Source organism: Trachinotus anak, unplaced genomic scaffold (genome assembly GCF_046630095.1).
Source record: "Trachinotus anak isolate AG129_WGS33_773 ecotype Australia unplaced genomic scaffold, CSIRO_AGI_Tana_v1 ptg000010l, whole genome shotgun sequence".
In the NCBI taxonomy this organism is placed as follows: Eukaryota; Metazoa; Chordata; class Actinopteri; order Carangiformes; family Carangidae; genus Trachinotus; species Trachinotus anak.
Window position 1 is genome coordinate 14,817,499 of NW_027273861.1, and position 18,937 is coordinate 14,836,435.

An 18,937-nucleotide genomic window follows, 5' to 3' on the forward strand; every position below is an offset into this window, starting at 1 on the left:
CCGCAGTGTGGCCGAAGACAAAAGAATGCGTCAGGATTGGACATGTGGTTGACAGTGACACTATTTATAAGTGACACAAATATGGACGGAAAGCAAAGAAAGAGAAGGGAAAGGGGCAATATTAGAATGATGGGGTTAAAAAAGAAAAGAGGGTGGGGGAAAGATTAATAGAAGAAAAGCAGGTAGCACAGAGGTGGAGAACAATGAGGAGGGAGGAAAAGGAGCAGTAATAAAGAAGTGAGGGAAACACAACTGTAGGTCACACATAAATAAATTCTTTGGTTTTTCAATTATTGAAAAAAAAACACACCCTACTTCATCTCTCTGGGGTTGTGCTTATAGATCATTATGTGACTGTGAATCCACTCCTGTCTGTTTGGAGAGTAAACTACACTTGTAGAGGGAATCCACAGAGCCTGGTCAGATGTTTGAGTCATGTGGGTGTAGCAGGCATCTTCAGGTGTGAAGTTTTCCATTATAATGATGCCAATTTCACTTAATTAAAAAGCTACTCTATGAAAAACTGCAGCCCTAACAACAAGGATAAAGTCTTTCGTTATTTTAAAATATGTCAATACTTTACACATCAAAATGTAATTACTCTTTGGAAATCAACATGTTTTTGTTGGTTACAACTATTGCTTTTAAGTATACAAAAAGCAAACATAAATAAAACAATCATGTTGTCACAGAGTTTTAAATCAACCCCTCAACTTAGATAAAACAATTTGGCAATTTGGTAAAACAGTGTATTTTTCATTTTCTCTGTGGAGATAATTTTGAGTTTCAGGCCATCAAACTTTGCCTTTATTAAGTAATGAAAATTCACCAAACGTAGCAGAATGGTCAAGTATTTTCAAAGACGATGTAGACTAAATTTAGAAAACAATTTCCTTATTGTTGGCCTACTAGCAACCATCACAATTTTATAACATAATTTTTTATGTTAAACCCTAAATGTTGCAGACTAAGCTCTGACAACAAGTTTTAAAGAAATGCTAAACTCCTATTGCTGCCAGCTTCTATAGACTTCATTGCACACTGAGCTGTGTTTGGCTCAGGTTACTTTAGATCATGTTTAAAAACTGACACTTTTTTGAGCGTCAGCAGTATCTCCTTTATAATCACGCACAGCCATCAGTTGGCCTTGTTCAGTGCAGGTGTATTTATTTAGCAGACATTTTGACGTTACCCATCAAGTCTGTTCTTCTAAGTGTTCTATTAATAATACTCTTCCCAACTAAGCAGACAGTACAAAGTTGTTTTTGCAGCTGAATGCTTGTGCCCCAAAGGACAGCCTGTCCATGGCAACTCAACTCTCCTGACAGTCCAGTGACTCAACACAGCAGTGTGTAGAGATGTAAACAAACCCTCTTATGTCACGATACGCACAGGCACATCTTGACAGCCATACTGTGACAGATTCTTGCATTATTCATATCCCAAAATGTCAGCTATTGAGGAAGGCAGCATAATCTCCTCGTGTATTTTTCATACTACATGTACAGAACAAAGAGCCACTAAAAAGCCTGGGACAAAATGACACTGTGACACTGACCTCTACTGACAAAAACACTGCACTGCATCTCAAAAATGACACTGGATGTTTCCAAACTTCTCATTATTTTTCTCACCATGGGCCAGAGATGAGTTGTTGTTATTTATGTGTATTTCAAATTATGTTTATTTATTAAGTCTGTTTTAGTAAAGGTGAAGCACCAGATGGATGGTATTTTAGCAATATGTTTGTTATATAGATACAGGTTTACAGAAGAGTTGAAGTCTGCAGCTTCTAAACAATAACCTACGATTGGATGAAGAGGACCTTCTGCTCAGTTTCATCATGTGATAAACTCCACCGACCTTTAAGCAGGACAAGAATGTTGTGAACAAGATAAGTGTGGATTTCATCAAGTTGGTAAGTTGCTTACCATCTGTGATGTTTAAATAATCAATTTTGGAGAGTTTTATTAAACCTCTGTGTTCCTATGCATATAAAAGTGTGCAAAAAATGTTTAATCACTTTGCTTCATTCAATATTTATTTCAGAATCTACTATTTGACAAGAGTGATAATAACACAAGGTCGTATAGCATAGTACACTATATGCAGTTGTGGGAATCAGCTTTGACTTCTCAGAAATGGTTCTTATTACCTTTGTTCTGCCTTCGGGGTCTAACACATTGACACAGGAAATGTACTCCTGCATTGCCTGCTCTGCCTCCATGTCTCCAAGCTGCTTCCAGGCCTGCCTGTAATGATATCACCACAATTATCATCCTTATCATCATCAACATCATCATCATCATTGCTGCACATTTTTGTCTGTGTGTGATGATTTACAAAGTGTTTCAAAGTGGATGAAAGCAGCAAAAATAAAATAGTAATAAGTAGTAATAAAAAAGACATTTCAATATGAACTCTCATTCACACTGGAAATGGAATTTAAGTATTTTATTAGTTTCAAAGTGAATTTTATGAATGTGATTTACTAAAGATAATTTGGGGGTTCTTAATAAGAAAAGAACACAAAGTTTATTTTAAACTATGTACTGTGTAAAGAGTAGACAAGTAAATGCTCTCTCTCTCTCTCTCTCTCTCTCTCTCACACACACACACACACACACAACAGACTACACATAACAGACACCTAGCACAATGTATACTATAACCCAAAATAACAAACTCACCCACGTCTGTCGACAACTATGTCCATTTATTGTAACCTGATCACCACGGTTAAGATACTTACCATTTTCTCTGTCCTTCAAAGTCAAAGAAGCCAGGTTTTGGTGTATTGCACTTTCCCACTTTGACCTGTGAACACAAATGTAAATGAATCAGCTGGGTAACTAGGCCTAGTAACACCAATCTGCAACATACAGCTATGGGCCTAGGTCATCTGTCAAACATCAGTGATGGAACATGAAGGTTAAGTATTCACTGCATGTGGCTTTCCATCTAAAGCATCGTGGCGCTAGGACTTGAGGGCTTAAAATTGGCCTACGCTACCACGGCGCCATTCATTCCGACACTCACCTGTTTGTAGCGAGCATACAGGTACAGCAGCTGGTCCCTGCTTGCAGTCTGAATCAGATCTCGTACGCGGTCGGCTGCAGAGTCAAACTCCCTCTCCAGCTCTTCTCCCTCTAGGCGGTCCCCCATTTCCATGGCGCTGCAGTCAAATTTTCCCAAACCCAGGTCCGAGTCGGAGTCTGAGCCTGCTCCGCCGAGGGGCTCCCCTGTGTCGGGCCGGGCTGGGTCTGTACCTGATCCCGTCGCAGTGTCCGGGGAGGACGACGGCGACCCAGAAGCCATTGTTATTGTTGTTTATAGCGTACCGCCAGACACGACTTGCGCCGTAGATCCGTGTGCAAAATTTGAAGTACGAACGGAGAGTAGCTGCCGGATAAATGTTTCTAAAGTATTTCAGCGGCGGTTTTGTTTTTTTAATCCGTTATCGTTGACAATCCTCGGCTGTCGGATATGTTTCTCCCTTTGGTCCGTCTCGGGTACTGTCAACTAAAATCCCCGACAGAACTTCCTGCTAGCAAGAAGGGTTCCGGGTGCATTCCTCCCTGGACTTCACGGTGCGCCCTCGGTAAGAAAAAAACCGGTTAAACAACAAAACAAACAAAGAAAGAAAAAGACACGGAAATTGTTGTGTTATTTTGGTATGACAAAGATAACAAAGCCTACATGAAAAATAAAACATTTGTGTTTGAGTTTTTGTTGTTCATGGCGTGCATAGCAACCACTCCGTTAACTAACAACAGTTACGTTGAATCCAACGTTAATATCAGTAGCAAGCCCAGCGATACTTTGAACTTTAGTATAAATAAGATAAAAAAAATGGGTTTAAGTGTTAGTTTACTCTTCAAATATGAATTATTCGCAATTTATCTCATAGCAGTATAATTGCCGACATGGTCATTTTTCGGTATAAGTGTACGGCCTGAATTTTTGTTTGTTAGCTGACTGAGTTTAGCCCCATGTTTTGAATCTGCAGCCTTGTGAGTGAATTTGATTTGGACTTTAATAGCTTCAGCTACTCGTTAAATTACTTTTCTGTCGAATATGAGTCCAATTTGTCCTATTTCGGTTTCGGTCCTCTGGCCGATTGCTTGATCCTCTGCCGCAATTCACACGGTATTTATTCCGTGTCTGAGTGTGAACGTATTTGTTGACACCTGTCATGACATAAATCAGACGCATTCCTGGCGTTATGCATCAGCGCAGTGTGTCCAGTAGATGCTGCTGTTGGCACAACGATGAATTATCACCTGCTCCGTCCCTGCAGCACAATGGGAGGCTGTCCCGACTATGGCTCACGAAGTTCACACAGACAAGACTAAACAAAACTGGACTGAATTTATAGCTTAGTGGGCAAAAGTTGAACTCCGACAAGATAAAACTATTCTGAAAGCTGTAAACGCACAAACACACAGAATAGCTCATCCAAGGATATTTCTAGTCTCGCTCTTATTACCTTTGCCAGAAATTGGGGACAACATGATGAGATGGTATTTGTAAGGTTAGCCTATTATCTAGTTCTTTTAAAACTCTACTTTTCCAGAGCATAAACAAATACTTCTCCTGTAAACTATCCAAGCAAGCTACGAGTCGCTATCCCATTGTGAGAAATTGTAGAAAATACAGGAATAAGAAGGACTCTGCGAAAAAGTCTGCTTAACCACAACTCGAACAATCACAATTGCTAACAGAGACAGAGAGACAAAGAGATGAGTCAATTGTGATTTTAAAAAAAGTATGTATGCAATAGTTAGAGACTATGTGATACTTGACTGAAGTTTCTACTATTAGCTGGACACAGAATGTAAACTAAATGTATTAGTGTTTGGCTGTAAGATTTAACTTTATCTCCTTTTCCTTTGCAGACACAATAACAGAAACACCAGCGCCAGACACAAACTACTGAATAAAGAGGAGGGAGGGTGGGGGTCCTGTGGTTCATGTGTAGAAGGTGAGGGTATCCCTTGCCACCTCTCTGCCAACACTTTTCTCAGGAGGTCCCACCAACGCCCGGTGCCACTGCGCGCTCTGCTGACGCAACCACGTCGCCGAGGCTCAATGCGATGGCGGACCGCAGTGTCCCCAGACCTGCCCAGGGAGGGACGGAGCAAAGTCACTAAGCCACTCTCACCGGCTCCGTTACACCGCCGTCTGACCACCTGTTAAAAGAGGGGCTGCAGTCGTTGGCTTCCCCTCCCGTGATTTAGTATGTGGATCTGCTCGGAGTGCACTGACCGGGACGAGCCAGAAGTGGAGTGAAGACAGGAGCGGAGCGCGCCGGGCTGACGCGCCGCATGTTGAGCCAGCAACTTGACTGACATAACAAAAGTCGCGTCGACGGGCGAGGGGACAGCCGCTCTCGGATTTAAGGGAGGTTTGAGGGGGACAGTTGTTAAGGCAAAATGAAATTCGCGGAGCATCTTTCGTCCCACATCACTCCTGAGTGGAGGAAACAGTATCTTCAGTATGAGGTAAAGTGAAATTGGTCTTGTATTTGAAATAAAAGCCCTTTTGGGTATGGGTATGGACGAAAGTCCACCAAATACATTTTATTTACCTGGAAAGTATTCCAGGAAACTGGGAGATAATAGTCAATACTAACTATGGTAAACATTAAAAAATCTTTTTAAATATATATTTCGTAGTTTCAGTGTAGCCTGTTCCTGAGAGATACAAAAACGACCGGGAAGATAAGGGATGCCCTATTGTTTATGGAAGGGAAATTGACTGCGGTTGTTAAGAGCCATAGGGAGCATTTAGTGTTTATTATCATTGCTGTTTGCTGAGTTTACAAGACCAAAATAAAATAGGTTACTGAACAATTGAATTTCACACTGGGGAAAATTAACAAAACAATTTTGTTCCGTAATTTAGCAATTCACAGTGTTAACATTTGGAAAATTTTATTATTTCTTTAGCTTTGTTGTGTGTTTATTTTTCATACTCTCTTTGCAAAACAAACATTGGTATCTCTGATTTTACATTACATTTTTTTTTTTTACCATCTTGATTTTTTTCTTAGTTTGTTCATCATACAACAGAGGGGGTTTACATAAAAATGAAAAACATGTGTTTATAGTCTACTGCTGTAATTCAAACTAAATTTCACCTGTTTAAGATTAGGATTTAATTTTTATTATTTGCAACAACCGAACTTAACAGGAGGGTAATCTCCCAGGAATCATTATTCATTGTTGCAACATTTCAAATTTGCATCTCTAATTATTCATTGTTGTCCAATTTAGAGAAGAAAAAAAATATATATGTGTATTTTTTATCAAGATGTTATTAATATTTTGCACAGTTGAACGAAATGGTTGTTAATTGGAGTCAACCTACAAGACTTCATCTACCAAGATATTCTATGTGGTTTTCTGGTGTCTGTGGATTTAGACGGATCTTTGTGTGCACACATGGTCTTTGTTGGGTGGTGTACAGTACTTTATTTTCACACCCCAATTCTTACTGGCTCTATATTAAGGGCTTCAGTGCAGACATGCAGTGACAGGACAGGCTGCTCTGTTCCATTTAGCTCTATGAATTATAGACAAAGACCCTGTTCTCTTCAACCTCAGCAACCTACATCCCAGACTCAACAGAAGCTCAGTGCACTGGTTTTATTTTGGAAACATGCCCTGAATATTACCCTTAAGTTAGATAATAAGACAGCAGACATTTGGATCTGTCCAGCCTAACATGAATGATATGTTGTCATCAGCATCTAATAAAAACATCCTCAGAAAACATAATTCAAGTGGAAAAGAATTAAAGAAGAGATGTCAGATAATGTAGAGAACACACTGGGAAGAGGACATCTTTACAGTATGATTTTATTTTAATGGTTATTAACATACATGCACAGCCTGTCCGGGGTCTTTGTATGTACAGATTGCTGCACAGTGAGCCCAGGGACAGATGCATAGCCATACCAGCCATTTTACACCTCTAGTCTTTGCCTCGGTACTCACTGACCTGAGATGGATGATGATAGATTTTCTGTGTCATCTGCGTGCATTGATGTTATTAAGCTTTATTAGATATAATAATCATGAAGTGACATTAAAGTCTTAATATTAGAGTATTTTCTGCAGTATATATATGTCAGTAACTTTTATTTGAGACACTTTGATTATTAAAAATGCTCATAAAAGCAGATGATACATGTTTTTTTTGTTAGAATCCTACATAATCTTTTTATATATATCTTAGGGTACTTTATTACTTTATGACTAGAGTAACTGATTTCTGTGAGTAGGAAAGATTGATGGACATTATCAGTCCTTATCTGTGTAAGAAATTCTTTCATCTGTTTCTATGAGAATTGAAAGCAAAACAGTAAGTCTGGTGTCAGCACAACTGTAATCAGTCATTGATACATGATTCATATGGAGGCGATGCCTTTGTTTTGCTCTCCTGTCCATACACTTCTAAATCTAAATTATATATATAGGGGTTGCAGTGAGGATGCGTTTGTGTGTATTTGTGTTCTAGCAGCTGCCCTCAGTCTTTGTCTGACCTCTGTAAACACCATTACCTTCTGAGTGAGTGGGTGTGGGTGGGGCAGGGAAAGATCAGAGAGAGCTCACACCTACAGATGATGGACATCTTATTCAAAGCTTTTATGCCCTTAGAAACCAGATAAGAGACAAGGACAAACATAAAGTTATTTTCAGGGAGTTAAGTCAGCTAACTTTATTGAAGTGGGTCACTGAGACAAAACAGACTTTAAAAGAAATAAATTTTAATGTCACAATGAAAAATGCAAATCCTGGACATACTGCTGTGGTGCAAAACAAACAGTTGTGGGACTGTTACAGATGCCTTGAAGTGCAATAACCAAGCATTTCAGTTATTACATACAGTGGTAGTCATCACAGACAGCCCATCATGTATTTATAATGCATTAGGTGTTGCAGTGGCCACTGCAGCCAACACAGCTGCTGTATTGTAATTCAGTTCTCTGTCTATTAAATGACACAGTGACACATTATTCCAGCAGCACAGGTCATTTTCACCTGTAGTCCATGCAGTAAAATGTGACACAGTGGCTGTCTCTCTGAGTATGCAATATTATAGCTGCCCACATCCTAACTGACTGTGACTTCAAGTTATATTGTGGCTTTTGTGTGCTAGTTGGATTAATTAACCCGCTGACCAGTTTTCACTCTCCTCCTATTTTTGCAGCATGCTATTGTGTGGAAATGTGTGCGCTGCCTATGCAGATTGGTCAGCTGGTTTCTATGCAGATGAGAAGGATGCGGCAAAGTGGCTGTTCCAGCAACTACAGGCTTTAGTTAGTAAGGCACTTCATCTGAACATGTAGGCATTGACAAGGCGATTGAGTGATGAAGTAATTAGATGTGTGCTTTATCCTGTGGGATTGTAGTTATAAACCTATATGCTAAACAGCTGTTTGGTATGGAGGTGTGCATGTCCTGCTGATTCCAGCGGCTTGTGCCAAAGGGCAGGGGATGTAGGTTGATAGGTAGAGAGAGGATATTGTATGTCTTTAAATGTGATAGTTATTAAGTGCAAACATATAAAAAAAAAGCCTGTTTTAGAAACTCTCACTGACGACAGTTGGAACTTACCTTGTTCTTTCCTACTTAAATTTATGTACATGCCCAAGGGTTTTCATCCAAAAGCAAACTGGAATGTATTACAGCATGTAAAATGTAAAGTATAATGTGTGGTAACAGTGGAATTCAAATGTGTATTGTATAACTGAGAGGTACAGATGCAGGTGTGTGTGTGTGTGTGTGTGGGCGAGAGAACAAGGCCACTTATGCATTTATGTCTGCAGTCTAATCACTCGTGTAAGCTTAGACGAGGAGGAGGAGAGTGCATGTGGAGTCACATTTACAATTCAAACCAGCAAAGTAATATTATGGTATGTAGACGAAATGCAGGTGCCTGTGTGATTTTAAGTGACTGATTGTTGTTTGCTCAAAGGTGAAGCCTTGTCCCTCTCTAATCAAGTTAAGTGATGTAGTATAAATGTCAAAACAAGCACAGTGAGCTTTGAATTGTGAACGGACATAATGGAAATGATAAATATACAGTATTGCACATCACAGTTTGTACAACGAAAGTGTGATTTATCAGCATGTTCTACAATATGAACATTATGTATACAACAGGCATGGCAACTGCTGAGAACCCCCCTTTCTATACCTCCCTTCTATCTTCCATCCTCACCTCATCGTTCCTCCCCCACTGGGAGGACATCTGGTCCCCGACCAGACCTGCCCTCTGCTCCCCTCCTCCCCTCCCATCAGCCTCTCCTCCCATCCTCTCTGCTCCTCTTCCTACATGCAGGGATCCACTTAAATACAGAGCAAGGGATTCAAGTGATCCACCATTGATTTGCTTTCTGTTTGAGCCAAAGATCTCTTCAGACTAACAATGCACACTGTGCGATCTCCTCAAGCACAGGATAACAATCTCAAGCATCTTAGAGGAAGACTTTGACCATCTAGAATGCAAATATTTTACTTGGTGTCCACTCAACATGTCACAGTTATTAAAGGATTGAATTCCATTGACAAAATTCAATCGACTGGATACTCTACAGTGTCAGCCTCAGCTGGACTTAGTGACACAAGTGTGCATGTTTAGGTTTAGTGAATATGCATCATCATCATGTTAATGCATGGTCATTCAAACCGATGGCCCCCATTAGGCTTGGCTTAGTTACTGTCTACAGGTTTCACCACTGATTACTGCCAAGACTGAAGGTTTATCCCGATTCCCCAAAGAGCCACCCAGCCCCACTTTCCCATCACTGCAATCACCATGGCAATGCCTCCATCTTAATGAACGCCTCCCTGTCTGGACCTGAATGTCTATATTTCCCACCTATTAGAGAATGGGCGGGGGGCTTTTTGTTCACCAGAGATTAGCCAGGACTGGGCCCTGCTCCAATGCTGTGTATGCGCAGTTGGTCTCCTGTGATCTTTATCAGACAAGGTAGAGACAAAGCTACATGCACATGAAATGTTTACCTCTAGGATTAGGCACCAGTGTCTGAGTCTCACTGTGCATGTAAGTCACAGAGGAACTTAAGTATCAGCAATCCAGGCTGCTTCTAATACACAGCCGTTTCTGAGAGGTTTCCACCCACACATAACGTTAGTCAGACTGCTCTCTCACTGTCATGTTACAAAAGCAGCAGGTTCTATAGGAACCTGGACAGAAAACAGTTCAATCCGTGCAGAGGATCAGACAGGAAAACATGTAGGTTGTCAGATTTTGGATGAGAGAACAATTTCCTCCTGTAACTGTACATCATACTTGCACAATTTCCATGCGGTATAAGTCGAATTCTGTATGGAAAATGACAGTTAAGTTTGGCTTAGTTGGCTCAGACAGTTTTCTTTTTTTTGCTGGGGCAGATTAGTTCTAAAGATTCTTTATCGAGAAAAGGGATTCAGCTCCAGTCCAGTCTCTGATTACCACTGATATGTTCAGATGAGCCAGTGCGCAATTACCTGTCAGTTTGCATTATCTTCAAGATCAATCTTATTGTGCAGAAACAACCTCATTTAACCACTGCAGCTATCTCCCCTTTTTCTTTCTTTCTGTCCCTTGTATCTGTCAGTTTGTCCATGTTTTCCTCTCTCTCTCTTTCCCTTTCCCTAATCTGATTTTTAAATTAGAAAGATGTAAGCTTTGATAAAAAACATTTTTGTCAATTAAACTCTACGCCTGTCAGAGGATCTTTGACTCTATCACTGTTCAACCATTGTTTTCATTATAATTCTTTTAGAAGCTGTTTGCGACCACTGTGTGGTTTTCCGTTGCTGTGTGTAATCCTTTTCTTGTTTGAATGAGACCTCTGCTGTGTTGCTGTTGCTCTGATTTTCTTCATCTAAAATAGTGAAAAAGGTAAGGGAAGGAGATGGCCCATGTTTCAAGGAGTACGGCTCTAAAATTGATTTTCCATGCAATATGAATTCTTTTCTGCATAATTGTTATGTTGAAATGCTCCTGGTTCCTATCAAGTTATAATTCTTTGTTATTTATAGAACGTGTTCTCTCAGATTTGGTGTCCAAATAATTTTGCTATCCAGCCGTTTTTATGTTTTATGTTTTTATTTCTTTGAGCTATTGCTTTCTCATCAATTTCTGTAGTTTTGTGTACCTAGTGCTGTTATAACTGATGTTGAAATGCCAGAGTTTGTGTGTTGTTCAGCATGTTAACAGCTGCGTGGCTGTTGCTGCAATCCTCCCATATGGAGAAAGTGTTTAGTTAATGGCCCTCAAATGGCTTTAGATGGTTTAAATGCTACTGTACAAGCAGATGGTGGTAACAGTTGTGTAATGCTTCATGGCCCTCTGTAATCTGTTTTTACTTAATCTACTGTATTTTAGGGGTGTAATGATTCTCCAAATCCACAGTTTGGTTCCCACACTGTTGACTTGAATGTGCCCGAGTGGTCTGCAGTTTAAGGGTATTATCCATCTTGAGCTAATTCAACTAGGCTAAGTATTACCGCAGGTGTTATCACTCCATCATAACTGGACCAAAATAGTCAGGCGACACACACAGTTGAAAGACAATAAAATAGGTTTGATGTCCAATATTTACAAAATATACAGCTTGCTCTAATTTTAAATAGAATAATAATTTATGCGTTATAGTGTTGATTGTGAAATGAAAAATGAGTTTTGCTACATTAGTAACATATTCTTTTGTGTTATAAGTTCTGCTGCACTTGCAGTGGTAGTGGTGGCAGTGGGTTGGGGTTGGGGATCGCAGTGGAGATTGTGGACATTTGTATCACAGTTTCGGTCTCACTTTCAGAATTGCTACACCCCTACTGTATATACTTTAAATACACTCTTCTCTCTGCGACATTTGGATCTAAAACTAACTGCACATTAACTTCATACATGGGTAAGTGCTTATTATATGTATTTATGATCTTTTTGGACTCTGTCAACTTTACACAAATTCTAAGAACCGGGCAAAAGTGCTTTAACGTGACTTGTATAAACCTGTCGTTGCTTGGGTCAGTGTTTGCAGACAGTTCAGCTGCAGAAGTTCTGACCATCTGTATGTTTTTTCTTATTCCCTTTCCAGGCATTCAAGGAAATGCTGTATGCTGCCCAGGACCAAGCTCCATCCATAGAAGGTAAGGAGACTCCTTGTTTGAATAAACAAACTCAGACACACACACCCACCCACCCACAGATGCATACTTCTGTACCCACTGTCCCCTGCTCGGGGCCTGTTTGGGCATCCCCAGAATAACAGCCCTTCATCTACTAAAAATAGGCAATCACTGCTACATGCTGCCACTCACTCCACAGGCTCTGACTCAACCAGACCACAGCCAATTACCAAGTCATTACCTTTAAGCTTGGTAGCGTTGCTTACCTGCTTGATGTAATAGAAAGCAGGGAAGAGAAAGTGTTGAGAAGAAAGGGTTTAAAGTTTGCTGAAGTGAAAAAGAGAAACTTTTTATGTTTGTCGTGTACTTACTGTGGCTAAAAAGATGTTTTGCACAATGTAAACTGTCTGGATGCAGTAACTTATGTGGGTTGAAACAATATCCAAATAATTTGCAGCAGTGTTCTGGTTTTCACTGCAAAAGACCAGAGCTGGAGTTCAGTCTTGAGTGGTACTACTCAACATAGCAAAGATAAGGAAGGCCTCTGGCTATAATTAATCTTTGGCATTAGACTGCAAGTGATTTGTAATGAGGGAAAGAATGTTGACTATTTGTTTTTATTTTAGATACTGGTTTGTGGAAGTAAACAACTTTATTTAGTTGCAGGCTGGAGACATACATTATGATGTGGTGACGTGCGGCTCTGCCTGTGTGACTGAGAACGTGTCAGGAGAGTCTGTGATGGAGTAAAAAACAGGGCTTGTTCTGAATTATGGCTGCTTGAGAGTGACCGCGGCCATGCTTGCATGGCTGTCTTATGATGTGTGCCCAAATATGCACGTGTGTGTGTGTGTGTGTGTGTGTGTGTGTGTGTGTAGTAATAGATTTTTTCAGTGTTGTGCATCGTGTCCCTCACAGAGCTGAGACTCCCGGTGCTCAGTTCCAGCTGAGCAGGCTTGATGTGGATGGGGGTATGATGTGATTCTAACCAAAGATGACTCTGTCTTACCAAGATGAAACATACAGTCACTGACTGAGTGAATGACACGGCTCTGCCTCTGAGTGTGTTTGTAAGCTTCAGGCACAAAGATCAGTTCCAGCCGTTTGTTGACTTTATTTTAGACTGGAGTAGGTGAGAAAGGAGACCCTCAGGATTTGGAAATATCAAATATTGGATGAAATGTGATTTAAGTGTGTATATGAATACTCACTGGATTTTGTGCATAAGATCTTGCGTGTATGTTTGTGTTTCCATTAGTATTGCTTGTTCCTAAATGCTACAATAAATGCTTCTACAGAACTCATCTTGTTCAGGTATAACACATGAGCTGTCTCTCCTTTGAGCGCTGTCTCCAGAGGCTGTTAGTCGGGCTAGAAAAGCTCAACATGGATGATAAATCATTTCCTGTCTCAGGTCTGAGCTGTGCTCATGGGTCACTGCTCTGCCTCTGTCAGCTTGTGGCAAGATAGGTGAGCATGTCTTATGAATAGAGACAGGATCAATCATTCACTATCAATCTGGTATTGTGACGTTTCAACATTCCTCACACAGTTATATTTGATTTGTGTGCTTTTCACACTTTTCACTCAGTACAGAATGTTACCAAAACATTGAAGGTGGCAAGCGCAAAGATAGGAGTATTGGCAGTGGCATTTGGAGAAATCTTTTAATGAATCAGACAGTTGTCTGTCCCTTTTGGTGATTTTACGGGAAATAATGAAAACAGCAGCAGCAGCAGCAGCAGCAGCAGACAAACAGCACTATTGAGCCCTATGAAGAACACTCTCCTGTTGCCGAGGTTTGTTGACTCTTCATAAGAGAAACAAGATTAGCAGGTGTTATAAAATTCAAGCTTACTGCAGCACTTTCTCTTCAGATTTGTTAGACCCAGTCTTTCAAATCTGATTGAATTTGAACTGGGCCAGAGGGATATTGGAAAAAATATACTGCACTTATATAGTTTTTTTTTTTTTTTTTTTTTTTCCTTAGTGGACAAAGAACTTTCCAACTTTACATATTTATTCTCTCCAGCACTTAGCCTTTTTTTTTTTTGATACAAATTTTAAATTTGGGTGCCAAAGTCAGTGCATGCAGTGTTTTTTTTTTTTTTTTTAGTGTATATGTCATGCAGGCTGAATGTGCATAGAAAACCAGCAGGCCTGCAACTAATTTATCTTTATTATCAATTAATTCAATTAATCCAACAGTTATTTTCTAAATTAAGTGATGAGTTGTTCGGTATATAAAATGATTCCAGTTTCCTGTAGTCCAACACAAGTCCAAGTGTTTTGTCCAACAGTCCAAAACACAAAGATATCAAGTTTACTGTCACATAACACAACCAGAAACCAGCAAACCCAAAGCCAGATTTCAAACCTTGCCTTAAGAGAACGACTAATTATGATGTGTTGATTCAAGCGTACGCTCCTCTCTCTCTCCTTCCTTTTCTGTGTCCTGTCTCATACTTTACAAAAAGCAAGGTTTTTGGTATTCAGAAGATGTTTCCCTTGCCTGAGGGAGACCGTTTACTGGGTTATAACTGCTTGCTCACCCACTCTGCTCTCTCAGTGGAAACGCTGCTACACCTGATAGAGCTGTGCAGCAGATAGACACAACTCTGAACAGGCACCACTTCAAAGCCTCTGTCAGGGCCTCGGCATGTGTCACTGTCAGATTGTGAGAATGTTTCTATTCATGGCCAACAACAGCAAAAAGAATGGGGAATGTTTATGGTTTGATCTTTCCATAGGTGCGTAATTGTCTCTCATGCTGTGTTATGGGTTGCAGTACTTTGTGTGGCTTTTGTTTAAACAGACATTACCCAATCAGCACCTCCACCACAGAGCATCTGTGGGAATGTACCACAGAAAATACACTTTGTTCAGCACCATTTTCCAACAGATTAACCATTCACTTTCAACAAGATGGTTGCACAGTAATTAAGGGAGTTTGATGCAAACAGACAGGCACCAACACATGCACATTCTGGTGTCTCTGCTGCCGCATGTGACCCTTTACCCCTTGTCAAGATCTTTTGTTCTTGTTTCCTCCTTCCCTCCATTGGTCCTTGTGTAATTGTAATTAAAAGACGCCTGTCCCTGTTATGAGGAGAGCCAGTGGAAGACAACAGAGAGAACAGCTGGTGGGGTCTCTGGTTCCCCCCTGTTCCAACCATTAGAATGAGTTATGCCACAATCTAATTCAATTAGCCTGTTGATTATTACAGATATCTGAGAACAATGGCCCCAGATAATAAACATACAGCTTTAACAGGAACGTGTGTGTGTGTGTGTGTGTGTGTGTCTGTCTGTGTGTGTGTTTGTGTGTGTGTGTGTGTGTGTGTCTGTGTGTGTGTTTGTGTCTGTGTATCTCATATATTTTAAGTAATGTTCATGTACTGGATATGCCATATGTGCCACTATTTATATTAAGCAATTTTCTAATCCTGCAAAGGAGTGAGCTTTTACACTGCAAATCATTCATTTGCTCTCTCATTCATCCATTCATTCATTGTGTCCTTCATTCTGTTGCTCTGTAAATGGTCACTTACTGTGATGGTATCTGTGAAGGGCTGGGCCAAGGGGAAGATGGTAGTGATGGCACTGCTAGATTCACACACAGAGTGTAAGGGTGGGGCTCATGTGTAGTACCATGAACACGAACACACACACATACACACACACACACTGTCTGAGGAGGGGGATGGGGTGACTTAAAGCTCAGAGGAACAGAGAATGGATTTTCCTCTGAGTCACAAGGAGTGAATTTCTGGACATGAATGAATCAGACCACCAAAAAAAATCATCTATAATGAATGGATGATTTCTCACGTGACACTGCAGTCTGTATTATATAGTAAAGTAAATGCCCACCTTATTTTCACTACTGTCATGTGGCTTGGGCGTCTGTTGCCATATCCCTGTAGGGCTTTTCATGCTTTATGCAGTCAAATCAATAAGGCTATAAAAGCTGCAGTTTGAAAACAGGATGCTAGCAGTATTTCTTTGTGTGGCAATGAGTTGATTTACCATTTCCATTAAAAAGAAATGTGATGGTATTTACAAAAAAGTTTTTGTGGCCTCTAATTTTTTCTCTTATCAAGCTCCAACTGTTAAGTGTTTTACTGTGTTGAAATAGAGGGTCTGCTTTGATTTAAGAAGTCCCAACCTAACCTTTCAGTGAACAACCAAACCTTTGCATGCAAAAAGTGGGAAATCATGACCAGGAAAAATTTGATGCTTAACAAAAACAGAGCTCAAATAAGTACATTCAACAAGAATCCCTGAGAAAGACCTTTAAACCTAACCCATTGCTGTTTCTTTTCTGGACCAATTCGTCTGCCTCCATCTTCAATTACCGTTCTGTTTCTTCACTTCTTTCACTCTTTCCAGTTCCCTCTGCTCCAGATAAAAAAAAAAAAAAACAAAAAAAACCCACACATCCCTTACCTACATCACCCACAGAGTGGGCAGGGGAGTGTGCTATCTGTCAGGAGGAGACAGCCATAGGAGAGAGCAAGAGAAGTGAAATGCCAAACTGAATTTCATGCCGGTGGCTTAAAACAATTAGATATACAAAAATATAGTCATTCGCTACGTCCCATGTGGAACAAGCCACAGTATATCGGGTGTATTCATTATATCGCCCACCCCTACAGCCATGATCACCATGATCACTACCATGTGTCATTCAATCCACAACCCAAAGAAAGACAATCTCATCTTATTATGCAGCAGAACAAAATGAAAATGTATCAGCATTTTTCTGAGTGTGAAACTGCTGAGATGTGTAAATATCAGTGCACTGTGTTTGAATGTGCATATGTTTGCTGTATCCACGTGCTTATGAATATTCTCATGAAAGCTATGAAAGCTTATGAATATGCTTATGAACAGGTTCTTGTCTTCTATGGGGCTATTGGACATGCAAACTTCACATTTATACTGTGCTTAAATGCATTTTGGTGCGTCTTGGTCTAGAGCTGCTGAGCTGCTGTCAGACTGTGAGAACAGTGCAATTCTTCAAAGAGCAATATGAAACCACCACTTAGGCTTGACTTCACAGCTACAGGGCAGAGACAAAAGAATAAACTAGAATAGAATAACATTCAAGAGAACACACAGAAAATACCTCTCCATACCAGATGGATGTATGGATGAATGAAATTAATGTTTCTCTGTGTTTCTCATTGAGTCAGAACAAGACAACCACAAAACCAGATGTTCATTGTTCCACCCTGGACACCTGTACCACTCACAGCCTCCCGCTCTCCACTGTGCAGCCTGTCAGGTTTTTGTTCCCACGAGTCCCTTGGTACAATATTGTCGCCTCTCATTCGGCTCTTTGTGGCTTTGATTCCAGGAGAATAAACAGAACAGTAAACCTGCACAGTGTGGGACCTTCCTCTGCTCTGCCAGCGCCCCTTTTAGCTCTGACCAAGCTTAATGAATATTTTTGTTTCTGTGCATGAGCCATCGCATTTAATCTGCTTAATGAAAGCGGCAACATGAATCACAGCCACAAATGATCTCAACTTCACCTTTCAACCAACCACCACTTATTCTGCTATTTTCTATTGTTGTCCATGCCGCTTGCTCACCCGCCATTTTGTCTGCTGTTGTTGACGAACACGATGAAGGCTGCTAGCCTGTCTTATACAGTGCTGATTGTTATTCTGCTGGCGTATATGATGGAACAGCAGCTGTTATTACTGTCGTTGGTCCCTGTTGTAGTCTGTTTTGATTTCTGTGATTTTCTTGCCTTGGCATGTTGATATTTGAAGTTTTTTGTTCAGTCAGGTTTTAATATTGATGTATCTTTTTTTTCCTTTTTGTATTTTAAATGATGCTAGTGTGTTGCATTTGGTACAAGCCACTGGATGCCTTTGTTGCCTTCATGAATGATCAGTGCTTCTTTGTGTTATTGCTCAACAACAAGTGAAAAACAATAAAAAATATTATATCCTTACTGTGTAAGCATCTCTACAGTAGACAAATAAATGAATACATTCAGTGTTTCTCTAGCCACTGTAGCTTAAGGATATATGCACAACTGATACCAAGAGGGTTTGAAAAACATATACAACTCAGTGGGCAGACAGATGCTGGCAGGATGGCGGGGGGGGGGGGCATTCAAAAGGTGATAGAAGCGAGAAAACGAAGGGAGACAGATGGACAAGCAGGCAGACAGGTAGACAGGCAGGAGGGTTCAGTAGGACAGTAGTGTGGCAGCCAGGGTCTCCCACCAGCCTGCATTATTGATGGGCTCTTTGACAAGCTGCTGCTGCTGCTCGCGTCCAAGCACTAATTGTTGGGTTTTTGTGGGGGGTTGGTTCATTTTTTTTTTACTTAATCTTGGTCCCACCTAGGACATACATATAGAGAAAATCCAAGTTATACTAACTCAAATGGAGCAACAATGAAACAGGATAACTCAAAGTGAACAGGAAGAATCGACTGGCCTACACTGAGCTCTTTTAGACCTCTAAGGCAAATAAATTCTATTGTTGCTGCCTCTAGACAAAACCTTATTTACTGTCTGTTAAAATTACATAACGCTGTATGTCAATGTCTGTTGTTCTGCTCCCTACCACCAGCATTTGCAGGAGAGGAGAGATGGTTTAAGGCTCTTTATCCAGTGGAGATTATTAGTCCACAATAGACTAGATGACCATAGCATCAAGTTCTTAAATAATTCAGGAAATGTCTTGAGCTTGTGCAGTTCCTTCCATAATCAGAGTTCATAATCAAAACAGAATGGTTTTCTCTTCATCCAAGCAGGTTTAGCT

General features: G+C 40.4%; 2 protein-coding genes across 2 annotated transcripts in view; one reads left to right on the top strand and one right to left on the bottom strand.

Moving 5' to 3' along the window:
* Positions 1-3,517, bottom strand: part of acbd6 (acyl-CoA binding domain containing 6) — a 30,217-nt gene extending 26,700 nt beyond the window's left edge. The window contains exons 1-3 of the mRNA XM_071487823.1: positions 3,040-3,517; positions 2,753-2,817; positions 2,156-2,252 (exon numbers count right to left, since the gene is read on the bottom strand). Of these exons, the coding sequence (XP_071343924.1) occupies positions 2,156-2,252; positions 2,753-2,817; positions 3,040-3,318 (441 nt within the window). The 5' untranslated portion in view covers positions 3,319-3,517. The remainder of the gene's footprint in view (positions 1-2,155; positions 2,253-2,752; positions 2,818-3,039) is intronic.
* Positions 3,471-18,937, top strand: part of xpr1a (xenotropic and polytropic retrovirus receptor 1a) — a 68,685-nt gene continuing 53,218 nt past the window's right edge. Inside the window, exons 1-3 of the mRNA XM_071487816.1 lie at positions 3,471-3,601; positions 4,899-5,504; positions 12,119-12,170. Of these exons, the coding sequence (XP_071343917.1) occupies positions 5,436-5,504; positions 12,119-12,170 (121 nt within the window). The 5' untranslated portion in view covers positions 3,471-3,601; positions 4,899-5,435. The remainder of the gene's footprint in view (positions 3,602-4,898; positions 5,505-12,118; positions 12,171-18,937) is intronic.